This window comes from Alligator sinensis, unplaced genomic scaffold (genome assembly GCF_000455745.1).
Source record: "Alligator sinensis unplaced genomic scaffold, ASM45574v1 scaffold43_1, whole genome shotgun sequence".
Classification (NCBI taxonomy): domain Eukaryota; kingdom Metazoa; phylum Chordata; order Crocodylia; family Alligatoridae; genus Alligator; species Alligator sinensis.
The window spans coordinates 1172050-1191806 of record NW_005842092.1 but is presented as its reverse complement, the minus strand read 5'-3'; the positions used below and the strand labels follow the sequence as shown (position 1 = coordinate 1191806).

General features: G+C 40.8%; 1 protein-coding gene across 1 annotated transcript in view; it reads left to right on the top strand.

The window, feature by feature from the left end:
• The window catches only part of PITRM1 (pitrilysin metallopeptidase 1), a 35490-nt gene that overhangs the window by 4236 nt on the left and 11497 nt on the right, over positions 1-19757 (top strand). The window contains exons 3-18 of the mRNA XM_006024068.3: positions 450-556; positions 3965-4116; positions 4640-4754; positions 4833-4929; positions 5751-5911; positions 7032-7158; positions 8442-8530; positions 9108-9236; positions 11187-11300; positions 11672-11768; positions 12968-13102; positions 14924-15062; positions 16103-16219; positions 17646-17778; positions 18455-18575; positions 19669-19745. Of these exons, the coding sequence (XP_006024130.2) occupies positions 3987-4116; positions 4640-4754; positions 4833-4929; positions 5751-5911; positions 7032-7158; positions 8442-8530; positions 9108-9236; positions 11187-11300; positions 11672-11768; positions 12968-13102; positions 14924-15062; positions 16103-16219; positions 17646-17778; positions 18455-18575; positions 19669-19745 (1781 nt within the window). The 5' untranslated portion in view covers positions 450-556; positions 3965-3986. The remainder of the gene's footprint in view (positions 1-449; positions 557-3964; positions 4117-4639; positions 4755-4832; positions 4930-5750; positions 5912-7031; positions 7159-8441; positions 8531-9107; positions 9237-11186; positions 11301-11671; positions 11769-12967; positions 13103-14923; positions 15063-16102; positions 16220-17645; positions 17779-18454; positions 18576-19668; positions 19746-19757) is intronic.

Below are 19757 nucleotides of genomic sequence, written 5' to 3'. Positions count from 1 at the left end.
CAGTTTGGGGCGGACAACCCAGTTTCTTCAGAACAGTAAAAACTGACTGTATCAACATTTGTTTTTTCTTATTAATATGTTACTTGCTTTCAAAGTTTGTAAAAGCAATATTTAAGAAAATCCAATAAAATGAATGCACTAATAAAACTTTCAAATAGTTGCAACATAAAATAGCAAAGCACGTAAGTTATAACTTGATTTCTTGTGAAACATAAGGGGCTGACTGACAGGTTTCCAACTGCTTTACTTTACTGAAGTATCAAAAGATACAGTATGTTCATTTTGAAACGGATGGACTTGTCTTCTATGTCTGTTCGTGACCTTAAGTTCTTCTGATGTTTACCTTAGACGCATACAGAATTACAAGAAAAGCAAGATGATTCTTTTCATAGTGTTCCTTATTTATCTTACCTAAGTTCAAATCATTTCTAACAGAGGTTTTCTTTTAGGTGACAGCTGTTCCTGAGCTATTCCTAACTGCAGTGAAACTTAGCCATGAGGATACAGGAGCCAAATATTTACATGTGGCACGAGAAGACTCCAATAACCTATTCAGGTATCGTTGTCATGTATTGCTGCGATCAGCAGATAGAACTTATTAATCTGAGTGATGACAAATCATCACTGGTTATTAGGGGTGCCTAAAATGGGTCGTATTCGATTTGGATTTGGCCCAAGTCGGGGGCAGTGATTCAATTAGTTGATTTGGACCGATCTGCCCGATTCGGTTCTGCTGAATCTGAAGATTCAATGCTGATTTGGACAATCAGCGATTCGGCCATAGACACAGCTTTAAATGTTTTTTCTACACACCTCGAGGTACCAGGCGCGGCTCGTGAGTGCTGTGATGCTGGAGCATCCCACAGGGCTCAGCGGTAAACCTGGAAGTGGACCAGAATACTTCTGGTCCACTTCCAAGTCTGCTGCCGAGCACGCTGGGGGGCCCCCCTACGTACCCCGCTCGACGATCGGCCATGGCGAGACCCCGGGTGGCTCCCCCCGACCCAGGAGGCCAGGCACCAGTTGCCAGGGTGTGGGGGGGGCCCCCATGCTCTCCCTGGCAGACCTGGAAGTGGACCGGAAGTGCTTCTGGTCCACTTCCAGGTCTGCTGCCAAGCGTGTTGGGATCTCCCCTCCCGGGCTCCTGTGGGATGCTCCATCCACCCCAGGATCACAGCTTTCACGAGCCACGCCTGGTACCTTGAGGTATGTAGAAAAAACGTTTAAAGCTGTGTCTAGGTCTGAATCCTCAAATCTTTCTGAATCTCTCCGAATCAATTTGAAGGGCTCCAACTTTATTCGGAGAGGTTAAAGGGTCTCCTGATTCGATTCAGATTCAGCGATTTGGCCACCGAATTGGGCCGGATCTCCTTCGAGTCAAATAAGGGACCAAAGCTTTGCACAACCCTATTGGTTATGGTTTTTCTCAAGGTGGCAGAGAAAATAGCTCTGAGTTAAGAAGGTACCCATATATTGATGGAACTACTTTTCAGGGCATGCTGAATGTCATTCCCTGGCATTACAGTGTGTGGTAGTGTCTGGCGCATTTCACTGCTAAAGCTGGTGGCCTGCGCACTTGATTTGAGCCAGGGATTCTGCTGTGGATTCCTAGAGAAGTCAGTTGAGTTAATTCTTGTCAGGTCTATGTCCTAGCATGGTTCATAAATGTGGAGTTGATGTTGGCCAACTTTGCTGACAGCAGCCAAATCTTGAATTCATAAAGATGGCAGTTACAGGAGTCGCGCAGCTTTAATTTGGTTAAAAATAAAATACCTTTGTTTCACCATTTTTTTGTTTGTTTGTTCGTTTGTTTTTTTACAGAAGCTTCTGGCAACAAAGTTCCAGGGTTTTATTAGATCTTTGCTGAGGATAGTAGGTTTCAGCGTTGGCCATTTGGTTATTGGTTTTAGAGTCGGCCATTGGTTTTAGTGTCTGCCATTTCAGAATCTTCAGAAAATTTGTCACAAATTACAAGGTCCTTCAGATGGTTCCAGCATTATTGTATCTTGCTTTTAGATGTCCCTTATGCAGAGTCAAGGTTGGAAGGACCCTGACCTCTTCCATCTACGTATCAGTTCATGGTTTGCAAACATTAATTCAGCATGATAATAAAGACTGGTTTATTAAAACTTTCTTTCTAAGAACCTCAGCTTCATAAGATTTAAACCAAAATCTTATTTTTATCAAAACTTCATTTCCCCTTTGTTTTACAATTAGAAAAAAATGAGTTCAGTTTTTCAGCAAGGAAAATTTTAGAGGTTGTCTGTTCAAATCCCGTGAAAGTAACTTATTTTGGTATAGCTTCTGTTGATTTCTTACAGTTATAAATAAAATAATAATGAACCACTTTTCACTGGATTTAAAAGCATCTATATAAGGGATAGAAGGTTGCACTGATTTAACCTAGTCTATCTCCAAACTCATTTTGTTAAATTACAACCATTTTCACATGTAATCAAGGTTTAATTTGTACACCCCCCTCCATTTTAAAGTTAATAATAAGTATTAGAAGTGCACTTTACATCAGTCCGATATTGGATCGGTACCGATATAAAGAAAACTGGCAGCATTGGATATTGACCTGATGGGGCCGATAATTTGGCTGATAAATGCCCATGCTGCATGCAGCCACAACGCAGCACAGGCAGTGAGGAGCAGAGCTGGCAGTGTGGAGAGCTGCCTCCAGCTGGTAAATCCAGTGTGGTGGAAGGAGGGGGGAGGGAAGCATGGGGGGGGCAGATCAAGGCCCACCCCACAGTGAGGGGTGGGGGCAGAGGCATGGGCAGGTGCTGCCCAGGCAGGGCGAGGGGGCCAGAGCCACAGCTCGTGGTGGGGGGTATACACCCCCCAGATCTGTGTGGGGTGGAGCAGGCTGCAGCCAGGGCTGCACAGGGCTCTTCATGGCGGGCGCTGGCGGTGCTCAGAGGATGCTGCGCCAACCCCAGATTACACTGCCGCTCCACTCCCAGTGCCGCCGCCAGCTGACCCGCGCAGCCCGGCTCTTCCTGGTGTATGGGTGGAGGTGGGGTGTTAAGCCAGAGCTGTGCCAGGCAACTGGTGGTGGGAGCGCGGGGGGCAAAGAGGTGGTGAAATTTGGGGTGGATGCAGCATCCTCCCAGCGCTGCCGGGGCCTGCTCTGAGCCCAGCCCTTGCTGAGAAGAGCCCCATGCAGCCCCAGCTGCAGCCTGCCTCTGTGCAGATCCGGGGGCACACGGACTCCCCCCTTTCCTCCTGGGGTGCAAGCAGCAGTGGGAGCTGCAGGCCTCCCTGCCCCCCTCAGTGAGCCACAGCTTTGGCCTCCTGCACCTGGGCAGCGCCTGCCCCTGCCCACTCCCTCACTGTGTGGGGTGTTGATTTTGTCCCCCCATGCCCCTTCTCTCTCCCCTCCCCTTGCACCACACCAGACTTACCAGCTGGAGGCAGCTGTATCAGAAATCAGGTTGGTATGGGCCGATATGTCTCCTTTAATATCGGCTATCGGTATCAGCCCCAAAAGTATATCTGTGCACCCCTAATAAGCGTGACTTTGAGTTTTTTGAAGAGGAAATTACTTTATGATGTCACCATTATAGTAGTTTTATTGCCAACCTTTGATACAAGAGTTGTTCTGCGAGTTGCTTTTTAATCTCAGTATGTACATATGTACTGAAGAATTCCATATCTTACATATAACAAGTCTGTTCATTGTCAGGCCACTGATTTCATAGATTTCATAGACATCAGGGCTGGAAGGGATCTTGGAAGATCATCGGGTCTAGCTCCCTGCTCAAGCTACCTTAATGGTGAATGTAGTTGTTACCCTCTAGATAAAAATATATATATTGCACATGTCTCCTCGTTGCTCCAAAATTGAGACACCCCTTTAAGAGACTATACTGCCTTTTATATAAGGCTAAACTTAAAAAATAATAGTTGCACTGTCTTTTGGTCAGAAAATCATTATATTGTCTTTTTTTTTTTTAAGTGTGCAGTTTCGTACCACTCCAATGGACAGCACTGGCGTCCCACACATCCTTGAGCATACTGTTCTTTGTGGCTCCCAAAAATATCCCTGCAGAGATCCATTCTTTAAAATGTTAAACAGGTCACTGTCCACTTTCATGAATGCATTCACAGGTGAGGATAAGATAATGGATAGTATATAGTGTAATATTAATTATCCTTGCGATTTCCTGAAAAAAGTCCCTCATGGAATTGAAGATACTTGTTTTGACATATTAAAAATCTATGCATAACTCTGTGCAGACTTCATTGGTACACAGTGACTGAGGGATCCACTACATGGTATTACATTTTGCTAAAAAAACAAGTAAGCAGTTTAACAAACCATGGTAAAAATACTTTATTCATTTGACAAATATGGATTAGTTCTTACATATTTGTTGCTTCAACAGAACATTTACTCATATGCTATGGATATAAACAATGTTAGAGAAAAAGGGTCTTACTATATTATTAGAACTTTGCTGAGGGTTGAAGGAAAACTATCCCCTTAAACACCAAAAAATGGGTGCGTGAATAAGTAAGGCTCCATGTTTCAGCTAATTGTACAGACAGTAGAACTTAAAATTAAGAAAAGATGTATGCTATTGATTGCTAAAATGCTTTGCTCATTAATATTTATTTCATTTGTATGCAGCCAGTGATTATACGCTCTACCCTTTTTCCACACAAAATCCAAAGGATTTTCAGAATCTCCTGTCTGTGTATTTGGATGCTGCTTTCTTCCCATGTCTACGACAGCTAGATTTCTGGTAAGACTTTAGAATTCAATGTGCATGCAAATATGAAGTGTTAATCCAATACTTACTTTATATTTTTAATTTTTATAGGCAAGAAGGTTGGAGGCTAGAACATGAGAATCCATATGATCCTCAGACACCACTAGTCTTCAAAGGAGTTGTTTTTAATGAAATGAAGGGGGCATTTGTAAGTTCTGGATTTTTTTTTCCATTCTCATTTGGTAATTATAAAGTCCAGTATGAATAAAGAAAACAGTTAATCTGCAAATTATCTATTTGATTATTGCATTGAGTTTTAATAGCCCTACTCTCCTAAAGTTAATTTCACAGATACAACAATAATACTGGAGGTATGGTGAATAAGCTTATTTTTAAGGAGATTATGAAAAGTTTATTTATGCAAGCATAGTATCTTAGTGGTACATACTGAGTGCAGACCTGCAACACAGCTAATAGAAAGTAATTTGCCCTGGATTTTAATCCATAATAAACATGACATGACCAGCACTCCCAGGCTGCCTGTCTGTAGTTGGCATGATAGTGATCCCTTCCATTATGTGACTTGGCTTTCACTGAGCAGGTAACTTTCTTGGAACACAGTTCACTAGGGGACTGGACACACGCATTCTGGTAGGAACTTTCTCATGCAATGACATCGTCATGCATTGTTCAGCGGGCAACTCTAATCCATATTTGAGTGATTCACAAATTAACAAGACTGTGATCATGGGTCCACCCCACTTGTATTACGTAATCAAATCAGTTCACTATATAGGCATGTCACATCTTTACCCACTATTTCCTTTCTGTCCTTTTGAGCAAAAGTTGGAAATACAGGATTGCAGGACATGGCCAGTACAATATTGCAGTAACCACATATTCACAATTAGTATTAAGTCTCTAAGGCTACAAGCTTATATAAGGATGTTTGATAAAGGTTGTAAGATCAAGTTCTATCATTAAACTTCCACTGATTGCTCTACTAATTTGTCTTTTTTCCCCTTTAAGACAGACAATGAGAGAGTATTCTCACAACATCTACAGAATAAACTCCTTCCTGATCACACTTATGCTGTTATATCTGGTGGAGATCCCTTGAATATTCCTGATCTTACGTGGGAGCAGCTTAAACAGTTTCATGCCAGTCATTATCATCCAAGCAATGCTAGGTATTTTAAATTGTTGTTGTTGGCTTAAAATACTAACTCAGTGTATAATCTTTTTGCTTTATGGTAAGGGAAACAAATACCTATTTATTTCAAATGAGGCATTAGTGTTTTATGAAGTTGGCTAGGGAAAAATTTGTACAGACCTGAGGAAGGTGTATACACTTGGGGCTTTTAACTTGTGCATCATTCAAATCCAGCCCAACTTGGAAGTTAAAAAATAATTATTACAAACTGATGGCTCTTACCTCGCCTGTCTGACACAAGTTTCTAACACTAAGTGTTCACAGAGCTTAAACAGTAGTCTTGGTGTATTTGACAAAGTGGGTATAGAAGTTAGTGATTGGCTTGATATGGAGATTTTGGAGATGATCCCTTCAGATAAGAGATAAGGGGTGCAAATGAGGATTTGAACAGTATTGATTCTGCCTTCTTCTGTCTAAAATTTCTGGGTAAACAGAATTCAGTTGTGAAGGCTGTCAGTTCAGGGATCATTCATGGGAATCAGGTTAGCATTAAAAAACATTAATCTGCACCCTACTACGTTTGTGTGCATTTTCTTCATCTTTTTTGTAACATACAAATGCAGACTTTGGTCCTGCACTAGGATATCCATCCATAGACAGCTCCTGGTGCTTCTTTAAAACCCTAAATCAGTCCCTGGTGCTCCATGCAGGTGAAAGGGTCTGTCTTTATAGATCAACTTCAGGTTTGGACCAAAGCAATTTGGGGCAGTTGTCATTGTGAGGTGTTAATTAACCTTGCTACTTTTTCAAAATTTAGTATTGGGCATTTGGCTTCTTGGATTATGTTGGCAATGCGCACATGTATTTCTTTTGAAAGATAGTCTATTATTGTTTTTAGCCTCATTTGACTTCAGTTCATAACTGAAGTCAGAACTGTTGTCTTTAAATTTTATTTCTGTGGCAGAACTTTTTAGTGTAGTTTTTGGTAAATGTATTGGTCTTAAAATGCACTTTTACCTCTGTGTGTGTGTGTGTGTGTGTGTGTGTGTGTGTAACTAACTAAAATATACTACATTTAACTTCATATATGGGCTTTATTACTACTAAATCATGTATGAAGGCTAGAAAATATAATCCTGAATTTGTTTAAAATACAGGTTTTTCACTTATGGAAACTTCCCCTTGGAGCAACATTTAAAACAAATTCATGAGGAAGCATTGATTAAGTTTCAGAAAATTGAACCTAACACTGCTATTCCAAAACAGCAACTCTGGGATAAGCCTGTAAGTAAATAAATACTATGCGTCAGTGCTGTTCAAACTTTAAGCCCTGTGGGCTGGATGACTAATGGAGGACCAGTCTTAGATCAGGCCCTGCATCATATCCTTTTGGCCCTACATGCCCGAATCTGGGCCCCACACTGCCTCCACCCGGCTTGTGTGCACCTGGGTCGGCCCCATGCTGCACACCCCTATCAGGCCCTGCATTCCCGATATAACATGCAAGGCAATGCTATCCAGCCCATAGGGCTCCCCACAGGTCTGGAATTTTGACAGCTGGAGATTGGCCACCACTCCCCTGCCATCAACATTTTGGAACGGTGGAGAGCCTTATGGACCAGATGACACAGCCCTGTGGGCTGTGAGTTGAGCTATGTGCAGTCAGCCATTGCATTACAGTAACTTTGTATTAAGACTGGCCCCAGTCCCTTTCAATTTACAGTTGCATGTGAATGGTTTTAAAAACCGTGTATTTTGTCAAGTTATAAAAATGTTCCTATTTTTTTAGCCTTAAGACAGATTTCCACAGTCAACTGCTAGGACCTGCTTATTATATGTTTAGGTTCCCATGCTCTTTAACATCTTGAAGGTTAACAAGTTAACTAGAGTCTTGATTAAGCACTCAGTACATAGGATTGCTAGTTGAGATCCTCAGGTTTATTTCTAACTCAGTAAGAATCTTGATCTATTCTTTGAAACAGCAAGTCCTGAATAGTCTTTCACCCAATCCTACTTGCATATTGCTTGATCCTTTCTTTCTCTGTTCCCTCACCTATTTAAAAAAAAAAAAAAAAAAGTGCTTACCTCAGGCAGGCAAGAATAAACAAGTATAGGGCAATCCGAGTCTCATCTGGGATGGTTTTTAACTCTTAGTTTGCATGGGGTTGCTGAATTAAAAACGACCTGTTTGGCTGATTGGTTTACTTCGAAAGGTGCTGCTTCTCTTCTCAAACATAGCTGCAGTCCTACACAGCTCATTGGAGAAGCAGTGCCATTTCAAATAAAGGGCACTGCCAACTGGCAACACTTAAGTGGTTTTGCACAGCTGTTTGTTACAGCTGTCAAACTTTGGGCTAGCTCATAAACCATTATCTGAGTAGGGGAAGGTAATCCTGGTTCTACTGTGGTATATTCATGAGTTTAGAAAATGTTAAATGAGTTACTTTGTAAAGTGCTTTGAAATCCTTGGAAAGAAGATGCTGTAGAAATGCAAATGATCATTCACTACTATTGTTTGTGTGATCTGTTTTAAATAGCCTTACTCTGATTTTTGTTATACTTGACAGAGAGAACATCATGTGACATGTGGCTTAGATTCATTTGCTTCAGATCCTACTAAGCAGACAACTGTCAGTGTCAGCTGCTTGTTGTCAGAGTAAGTGTATCAAAAAGGAAATTCTAGAGTGAAGAATCATGTTAAACTTGGATTTTCGTGACAGTTCTATTTCATGCCCATTAATGATCTCCATTTCCCAGTTGACAAAACATCCCAATTAAACTATTACTCATCAAAAGAATTTAGTATCAGTAATTGATGTATTTTTAGCTGCTTTCTGCATAGCGGGTGGAATTAAAGGAGGACATGCATCTGTGACAGTGTTTTGTGTAAACCATTGGCTTACTATTTTTCAGCTAGTGTTGGCCTTGTGCAAACTTTTTGATAGTCTTGGGGTTACACAGATGTATTTTGGGCCTAATTCGTCCAGCAAAAAACCTTTAGCTGCTGGTAATGATGCACAGGATGACGAGAACTCAATGGGGACATCTGTGCCAAGGCTGAGGAAGCAGAACTGGAAATAATGATCCTGCCAACCCTGTTCCCCATCAAAATTCCCAATAGCAATGAATATTACATCAGCTGTCATTGAACTACAAGAAACACAGTGCCTCACAGCACTGTTTCAGAGAGAACCACACTTTTACATTCTTAGAAAACATTTTTATTTCTTTAGCATTACAGATACTTTTGAAAACTTTACCTTAAACCTGCTGTCTTCCTTGTTGGTTGGTGGACCTAATTCTCCCTTTTATAAAGCCTTAATAGAGGCCAACATTGGTACAGATTTTTCTCCTGATGTTGGGTAAGTGTTACAATTCACTGTACATCACAATTTAATAAACAGTTTCTGTAATATTAGTATTGTTATAAAATTACTCTTGGGCAAAATTAACTCTTATATAAATAATTTATTTGAAAACTATAACACAGATCTTCTGCTGTATTCTGTTTACTACAAAGAAACAGTGAAATACCTTAAAAGGGACATTATAGATAGGCAAGATGAACATGGGCCGACAGTGTGGGGACGCGGTCAGGAAGGCCAACCACACTTTGTCATGCATCCACAGATGCATCTTGAGCAGCTCCAAGGAGGTGATCCTCCCCCTCTATGCGACACTGGTCAGGCCGCAGTACTGCGTCCAGTTCTGGGCGCTGCACTTCAGAAGAGATGTGGACAGCATTGAGAGGGTCCAGAGGAGGGCCACCTGCATGATCGGGGGCAGCAGGGCAGGCCCTACGAGGAGAGGCTAAGGGACCTGAACCTGTTCAGCCTCCACAAGAGAAGGCTGAGGGGGGGATCTAGTGGCCTGTTACAAACTAGTCAGAGGGGACCAGCAGGCATTGGGGGAGTCCCTGTTCCCCCGAGCACTACCAGGAGTGACTAGAAATAATGGTCACAAGCTGGCAGAGGGTAGATTCAGACTAGACATCAGGAGGCACTATTTCACTGTCAGGGCGGCTGGGATCTGGAATGAACTTCCAAGCAAAGTGGTGCTGGCTCCTACCCTGGGGGTCTTTAAGAGGAGGTTAGACAAACACCTCGCTGGGGTCGTTTGAGCCGAGTACTTTTTCCTGCCATGGCAGGGGGTCGGAGTTGATGATCTCCTCAGGTCCCTTCCGACCCTACCAACTATGAAACTATGAAGATAGTCAGAGACTATTGTGTTAAGTTACAGTAATGTTCTGACTTGTAGTGATATAATTCCCCCTCCCCTCCCAAGTGTTTTCTATTTTATACTTTGCAGCAAGTAGGCAGGAATCTCTTGTTCAATATCTGAAACTACTTTATCTAAAAGTGTAGCCACACGTAGCCTTTTCAAGGCCGTGCACTAAGAGAGGCTGGGGCGGGAGCCTGGCATGGGCTCCGCCAGCTCCGGGGAAGTGCTCCTCTCCCCCGCATCAGGGCCGGGGAGCAGAGCACTTCCCTGAAGCTGGCAGAGCCTGTGCTAGCCCTCCCACGCCAGCCTCCTGCCCTCAGCCCCCTTCGGTAAGCGTCCCATGCCGAATCGAGGCGGTGCTCTCACAGACTGCTGCTCCTTAGAGGGAACGTTGATAATGTCCCTCCCTTCTGTTTGCAAAAAGTCATTTAAGAAGAGCCTGAACTAATGAGAGAGGCTTTGTTTTCCTGATGGGTTGATAAGCTTTATATTTTGATAAGCTCCCTGCTGGCTTGCTTAGCAGTGTGAGAAATGACTGGCTTGCAAATGAATGCAGTGCCTGTCAATTTGATGCAGACAGTATGAAGAAGCAGGGAGAGGGAGATTGATAAGCTAAGTATCATCAACAGATGAATGCAGTCCTCCCTTCCCCCACCCCACCCCTGCCACCCTTTGCCTCAGACTCTGGGCTGGATGCTGGGGGCTGGCAACACTCCTGCTGCTTGAGCAGTGAGGGGGTGGGGAGCCTGGCAAGGCTGCTTTCCCTTCCCCCTCCAGGCACACTCCTGCTGGGGACTATGTAGGCCAGGGTGGGGATTTAAACCCCTCCCTAATCATAGCCTCCTGCCAGGGCCTAGCCATGACCGCTGCCTCAGCTCAGCATGAGAAATATAAGGGAGGGCTCACTCTAGCACCCCCCAGTTTCTAGCCTGAACCACTGCAGGCAAGTGCCTGCATTGCCTGAATCAAAAGTGAATGTTTATCCACTTGCAAATTAGTTAAGTCTTTGCAGGTTAGACTTTTTGTATTCATGAACTAGTTAATACTGAGCTTGTAGTACCTGCAGCTGGAATAAATGTGTTTTATTCTAGGTTTAATGGCTACACAAAAGAAGCTTACTTCAGCGTGGGTCTGCAAGGAATTGCTGAGAGAGACATTGAAACTGTCAAACAAATTATTGCTAGAACAATTGATGATGTTATTGAGTGAGTAATGTTAAATTCTGCCAGATATTGAAGGATTCCTTTAGCCCAAATTATTATTAGTAGGTGCTGTTGAAAAATATACTTTTAGCATAAATTTATGGGAACTGCAATGAGGTAGAGGTCTGCTGTAGTTCAGTACTCTTAACAGATCTTACCCCACATGTCTCTCCCACCTTGAATACTTTTCTTAAATACTTACCCTATTAATAGTGTGCTGATCACAATAACCTTCAGAGGTTACAATTATTAGTGCTATTTCACTAAATGACTAGAATTAAATTTGGAAGATTCTCATACTGTCATTTTTCCAGCTTCATTGATGATGATTGGTGTTTAATGGGTATAATATTTTATTTTCTTTTTGCCTGAAGGAAAGGTTTTGAGGAAGATAAGATTGAAGCTCTGCTTCACAAAATTGAAATCCAGCTGAAGCATCAGTCTACTAGTTTTGGGCTTTCCTTGACATCAGTAAGTTCTTTTTTTCTGAGTAAATAAAATATCTATGTCCATCAGAGTCTGCATACTTGGGGGCTTCATTTTCCAGAATTTCTCTTGCAAAAGTCCACTGAAATATCTTCCTTTTTTCATCTTTGTTTTTATGCTTTTCTTCTGTCCTTCCCCAGGGATAGCCCTAAAAGTCTGTTGGTATTGTAATGTCTAACTTAGGGGCCAGTCCTATTTTCTGTGTGTGAGTAGCTCTGCTGATGTCAGTGGGATTGCTTGCTTCAATAATGAATACTTTTATGGGAGGTGGGTGCTGAAATTGTAGGCTTGGGGAAGGGCCTTATACATTTGTAAAACTTCTTGCACTCTTGATGTAAATAATAATGAGTATTGGTCCCATGCTGGAGCTGTGCTGCTATTTTTAGAAATCATAGATAACACAAAAATGTGTACCTGCTCATTCTTAAAGGAAGGATATAAACTTTAGTAAACAACTTAATTTTGGTAGAAGATTTAGGAGAACATTTTCCCTTTGTTTATTTTACATCCATTTTAATGCAATTTGATTCAGTTCTTGACCTGTTTATTCCCCCAGTAAACAAAAACTTTTAACAAAAACCTTGCTAGTACTTGTACTGCATGGATTGATTGACGGCTTTCACAGAGGTTACAAGGAGTAACCCCATCTACTCAAGCCCTAATAAGGTGTGTGTGTGCATCCCTGTCTGACAGAAACAAACAAAACGGACTCAGGAGGCTTTTGTGTATGATCTCTTATCTTTAACAATAGTCCATATTGTATTTTGTAATGAAACACCATGATTTCCTTCGGCTAAAAAAGTCAGGAATATTTGGAACCTGATCTCTCATAGCACTGGTGGATCTATTTGTCTTTTTCCATGCCCTTTATCCTGGTCAGGCTAAAATTCTTATACTTTTAAAAGTGATGGTTTTGGCAAAGAGTGGGGAAGAACATACCAATTGCCCTCACAAAATGTGTATAAAACTTGTAGTGGCAAGTCGTCTTTGGGCAGAATAAAATTGCACTTTTCCTTTAATTAAAAAAAATTATATCACTTATACTTCATAATACAAATCGAACATGAGTGTTTAGTGCATTACAGAAGTAGTGAAATAAGCAATGATTGAGTTGTGCAATATGCATACCAATTCTTAAGTGTGCAATTAAATGTCACATTGATCTACTTTATCTTAATGAAAAGTACATAGCCTCCTGTTGGAATCACGATGGGGAACCTCTAGAACTTCTGAAGGTTGCAGAGAAAGTGTCTCAGTTCAGACAGTGCTTGAAGGAAAATCCAGCATTTCTTCAAGAAAAAGTTAAACGGTATTTTAAGGTAAGAGACTAGAGGAGAAAACTTAACTTAATTTGTGCTGATTATACCTCTTTGTTATGGTATGGTTGTGGCCATTTCTAGGCATTTTGATTTTTTCAGAACTGAAACACCCATTTTTGGAGGTAGCTTAATATCACTGTAATTTCATGACCTTTAAAATTAAGATGGCTCTAAACTGAGGCTCCAGTCTCGTCCCGTCCCCCCCCCCTCCCCCCCATATTAAAGTCCTGGGATGAATGCTGGTGACCAAGGTGCCACATACCATCTTTAGTAAGTTGGACGTGTCTCTCCTTGAACATTCTGTGGGTTCCCCATGCTGTTTTCCTCTACTTACTGAAACTGAATGAATTTAGCCAGAAGATTTAAGTCTGGTGTTTAATTCCTTTTCTTTTCTATTTTCCTCTGTTTCCAAGCCCCACGTTGTTTCAGTTTTTATATATAATATTGTAGAGGCCTTTAAAACATCTGGGGTGCTCTTTAACACATTGAATTGTGAAACCTTGCATAAACTAACCAGTGGTCGTGTCTGCACGAGACAATGACTACACAGTAACTGGAGTTACTGCACGGTAGCGTCGCCAAATGGCATTTAGGTCACTGCAGATCTTATTTCACAGTAAGAAAATGTTCTTCAGATGGTCACAAGCAGTGAGAGACAGAGAAATTAGCTGAAAACTGTTTTCCAGAGAGTAACTGGTAAAGGTTCCTGAATAGTATTTGGTTTTCGTACAGAAGGAGTGCAATATGATTATTGGAATATCCTTTAGAGCACAGTTCTCATGAGTTTAAAAGAGAGAAATCAGATCTTCAAAATAGAAAGTCATGATGATGATACTCCCAGAACAGGCATTCTTGTATCTGAAGTTTCTCATCACAGTGTTTACTTTGTGTATGTAATAATAGTTTCCTAAGAAATAATGTTGCCAGTCACAGGAAAATCAGTCCGTTTTTCTTGGTGTTTGTGAGTTTTACCCAGCACAGCAGGAGAGAGAGAAACACATACAATAGGAAAATGCAGTTACCAGGCCCTGAATATGGGTAGTAGGTCTTGGAAGTGGAAACTATTTTGAGTCCATATTTTGAAACAAGCAATATTCAGGTAGTTTTCCTTTCAGAGCCTTTCAGTATTGTAAAAGCTGGAAGCTGTTTGAATAATTCTGTAATTAAAATGCCACAGTATAAAATGGAGCCGCAAGTTTATAATAAGGGGGCATTTAATAGCAGCGCTTCAAAAGTAGAACTCTTGGAGCGAATGACACCTCTGAGGCAGTATTTTGGGGGTCTGTACAAAGATGCTTGCATCTTTGACATCACTTGGAGCTTAGCACCACCTGTGATCTGCACCTGTGATCTCACCTGATTGCTCTTGAGCCAATCAGTCAGATTGTGGGAGGTGTCTGGAAAAAGGCTGCAGGATCTAATTAGACTGGCAGTTAATCTTAGATGCAGCTTCCAGAATGTTTGCCTCTGTGGCCTGGTGACTGTCTTACATAGTCAGTGGTCTCGTTTATATTGATTTAATTAGGCCAATGGCCAGGTTGACATTGAGGGATTGTTTGTGTTTGTAGATGGTTGTTCATGCTGGTTCTTGTAGCTGCCTGCATTTTTTTCCTACCCCTTGAGTATTCAAAAAGCTCTCTTTAAATGCAAAATTCTGCCTAAGTTGCTTCTATATAATACTTTCATAATGATCTGAAACCACAGTAATGCATGCAATTTAGTTATGGCAGTAACCAAAGATCTAGGTAGCTCAAAAAAAAAAAAGGGAGGAAGTCTTCCTTAAGCTTAATAACATTTTGTTCTGGGGATGTATTTCTGCAGGATAATCCACATAGGTTAACTCTTTCAATGAGTCCAGATGAAGCCTATTATGACAAACAAGCCAAAACTGAAGCAGAAAAACTGAAGCAAAAAGTCAACGCTCTTTCTGAAGAACAGAAGAAACAAATATATGAGAAAGGTTGGGATCTTTTGAGACTCTCAGTTTTAGTTGCTGCTTAAAAAATGCAGCCAGTTGTTTAGTTGGTCACTTGCAGAGTATTGTAAATACTTTGTATACCTGAAACCCACCAACATTTATTAATCTGTTAATTTAGGAAAATATGGTAAATTTTATGTAATTGGATTTAAGGATAATCAATATGGGACTCGCTCCCATCCTGGATTCTAAGGGCTTTTAAGGGCAAGCAAAGAGACCTCTGCTAGGCTTCTTGAGAACAAGCTGCTTCATTACATTTTCAGTTCCTTTTGCTTCCTGAAAGCCCCTTCATAGTATGAAGTGACTGAAGCTTGTAGTGCTGCAGTTGTTGTTTATAATCTACTCCAACCTGCTCCAGGCAGGTTGGAAAATATTCATAGAGAAAGAGGCAAAAAAATTATAGAGGGATAGTGAGATATTGTTGCAGAATAGACAGGAGTCTCTGGGACTGGGAGGAAAAAATTGATCTCTTTTTTTTCTAGGAGTCAGATAAGCTTGTCTGCATATTAAAGTAAGCATGAGGGTTATTGGGCAGCCACAATCCAGGGGCTAATAAAACTTAACGTTTTCAAAACGAACTGGAAAATTTAGTTCTACAACATTGTGTATGAACTGTGTGGACTGAGGGCGATACTTCACTTCTCACTTGGAGATCTTTGTTGCCCGTGTATTGTCCCATGGAGCTTACTAATGGCGGCCAGATCTTTCCAATTGAATTCTGCTTAGTGGGTGACCAGTAAAGTTTCAAGCACCGAATCTCATACTGTTGTAAGAAAAGTTAAAGAAAGGAGCTGTTTGCTCTGTTTATGACTACCGTCCTGGATTTTCCATGGTGAAGATCTGAAATAAGCATTTTATTCAAATAGAGTAAATAATTTGAGAAGGCTATTGAGGGTGGGAGATGTCACACTTGCTTGCTACTATAATGGTCTTTACTTTACTTGTAAAACGAATAGGTTTCAGTAGGATGTAGGCAAAATGATAAATATATATTGTCATCAATATTCTACTTTCTTCATTAGGGCTGGAATTAATTGCACTTCAAAGCAAACCTCAGGATACTTCCTGTCTCCCAGCTCTAAAAGTGTCTGACATTGAGCCCACGATCCCATTAACTAAGTTGGAAACAGCATTTGCAGGTTAGTGCAACTCAAGTCTTTTGTAAAAATAAGGAACAGCTCAACTTATTTGGTGGGGCATTAGTGGGAAATGAAGAGGATTGTTTATGCATCTGGGAGTATTATGGTTTAGAGTGGAGGCTTTTTTCATATGTGCCAAAGTACAGGTTGTTCTGGTAAGTTGCCTGCAACACTTGGAATGAATGAATAAGTAGGGAAATGTTTCCTGCTTTTTCAAGACTTGTCTGCAAATTACATTTCTTCCATCCCAGTGGATTCACCTACATTTTTCTATAGTTTTACCAGAATCTTGAAAATATTAGGCTGCAGAGGATTTTCAGTGGGAGCCTTCCAGCAATACAGTAGCCTTCAAGCTGTCATGAAGACTAGAACTACAAAGTGTCTTGGATTCTAAATGTCCTGGTTCTGCCAAAAGTCAGAGTAAAAAAGACAAAGCATTCAGCTAGGTAGAAAGAACTGAAAGCACCAGATCGAATAGAAAGGGGTAGAGAGAAGAATACATTTCCTTTTGTATCCACTTGCTGGCACATGACTATAATTGTTCAGTTCCAAATTTTACAGAAAATAGTACAGCATTGCATTGATCATCCAATGACTTATACAGAATTCCAAAAGGTAGTTGTTTCTCTTCTGAAAATTTAAAAAGATTGCCTTCAGAATGTAAATGAGACCAATATGCAGTTGGGATCAATGTGCAATTTAGTCAGCATGAATTGTAGCACTTTGCTTTAATTCCAGCTATTTTTGTGTAGCATCAGCAGAATGTATTATAAAGAGCTGTACACCGTCTGCTTCAAAAAGGTAAAAGGACTGCAGTTCTGCTCCCAGAGGAGTGCCTCAGAGAAGCTGGCTATTAGTAGGGAGATATGTTGTGCTAAGCTCAGAAATGTTAAAGATGATCCAAGTTGTGCCACTCTTTGAACACTGCTGGCTTTTTTAACTTGCATAATTGTACTATGTCTGTTTCTTGGTGAGCATACAAAATTGTTTACTGTAGATCCTGCACCCATGCTTTTGGCTCCTGTATTCTCAAGTTTTATTGGTTTATAGCAATAGTTTCCACCCCTACCTTTCTCTCCCAGTGTAGAGATAGTGAGGACATGAAGGGACAATGGCTTCCATTGCCTTTTAAGAAATGATTTACCCTGCCATTATTTGAATGCTTCCTTCTAAAATTGTAATAGTTAGTTAATGATCTTTCTGAGGTTAGTTCTGATAACTGATAATAATTTTATCTAGACTAGAAAACTTTCATCCAGGATTTGGTTTAATATCTTTGGTGAATACAGGAAGCAGCCTCAAATTATCTTTGCAATATCAAAAGTTAGTTCTAAAAAGTTACTGTTTTGTTAGATCTGTAAGTTAATTTTCAGAGATTTTGTGTCTGCAAAATGAGGTGCAGTTTTCTTTGTCTTTTTATTCATAGCTGATGAAGTCCCTGTCCAGTACTGTGCACAGCCAACCAATGGGGTGGTCTATTTCCGAGCTGTTTCCAGCCTGAATACACTTCCAGAGGAACTCAAACCATATGTGCCACTCTTCTGCAATGTCATTACTAAGTAAGATATTTGCTGCATTTGAAACACCTTGAGAAGATGGGTTACACTATACTGAAATAGCTAATATTGATGGACAACAGAACAGTTCTAATTTCTGCTAACTTCAGAAATTATTACCATCAATAGACCGCTGACATCCATCAGCAGTTCTCATAGACTGCCACGGATATTTATTATTCAGCTTTATTTGAAAAGAGGGGTGTTGCAGTTGCATGCCACTTATCATGCACTGGGTTTAGTGTATGATAAGTGCACATAATCGCTACACCCTCCCATCACAACACCACTCATATAATATAATTGTTTTGTTTAGAGGTATGTATCGTTCACTACATTATTTCACCAGTGTATTGATGATTATCTTAATCTAGATGTTTTATCTGCCTGTGCCCTTAGCTGGCAAGCTAGTAATCATTTTTATATATCAACTACACTTTAATATACCCTTTTGCATTTCATAAATGTGTTTTAATTGAACGTCTCTATTTGCTAGATTTTTTTGAAATCTGGTGTTTTATTAATAATATTTGTACACTTCCTTCATAAAGTTCTAGATCACTTGCCTTGGAGGTTAAATTATGTTCATATTAGGCAAAATGGAGCACTGCTTTCTAGGGTATCCTCTGGCTTTACCATGTGACTGAAACTAGAAATATATTTTATTTATTTTTCCCAGAATGGGATGTGGAGCCCTTGATTACAGAGAACAAGCCCAGCAAATAGAGCTGAAAACTGGAAGGATGTCCGTTAGCCCACATATCATTCCAGATGATTCACACCTGGATGTATATGAGCAGGTACATCATACAAACATTGCAACAATATGTACCGTTGTATTACAGTGTCAGCGGTGTAGTTTAGGATGAATCTAGGTTTCCACATAAAATAGATACTTGGGACAGAATCCTATATTGCTTTATGCCTCTTAATGGCACTGTGGCAAAATTAGAATCCCTCTTCATTTGCACATGCTGAAAATAAAATGGTGGAGGGTGAGGCACCTCTTGTGTTTTATTCCAATAGCCTAGTGTTTAGGGGTCCTACTTATCCTAGTTCCTGTCTAGACCACCCATTGCCTGAAGAGGATTTCAACCTGCATCTCCTGTTTTCCAGCAAAATTCCTCTAAGTGATAAGCTAGGTATTATCTAGGTCCCTCCAGGCCTTGCCTTAAGGATAATGTTGGACACAGTTATCTAGCTTAAAAGAACATCTATTTTTTCAGCTGAATCTCTTACCATGGTGAATAAATGCCTTAAGAAGTCCCCCCAAAAAAATGTATCGTTTCCAGAAAAAGTATTGTTGGGGTGGGCCTCTTCTGTGTTTAATATATGTACAGCACAGTGTGAATACAGAGTTAGGAAATACTTGACAACGTGAAGATTGTTAGTGCTAGGACTGGTCCCTACAGCCCAGTTCAAGATTTTTCTTAATGTCACCCTGTTCTGCTCTTCTCCTTTTCTCTCCGTTCATACTGCATGCAGGGGTGTATTTCCCTTGGTGTGTAGAGATTGGGTTAGGTACTCTCCTTTGACCAGTTCAAGCCCTTCTGTCTATCTTTTCCGCATCCAGCTACCCTCCAAACACACTCTAGGTAAGATGAGCTGCCCTAGAGCCCCCTTCCCTGCATCTTGCTGGAACATGGGTCTGGGTTTGCCCTCTAGTAGGGAAGTTGGAGCTTTGTAACTACGTCTCATGTCTGACTTGCCCAGTTAGTAGTGGACTCCATAATGAGACATCTCTTTAATTGTAGTTCTGTGATGTGGACTCTTAGGGCAACACCCCAACGCTACTGTCAGACAGGATTATTACACATTCTTCAGGTCATTGCTTTAGATGTGCTCTGTTGGTTTGTCCTGTGTATGAAGTCTTTTTTTCATTTTTTCCTTTAGGGTGTGCTCTTTTCATCTCTGTGCTTGGATAGAAATCTGCCAGACATGATGCATTTATGGAGTGAAATATTTAACAAGTACAGTGTATT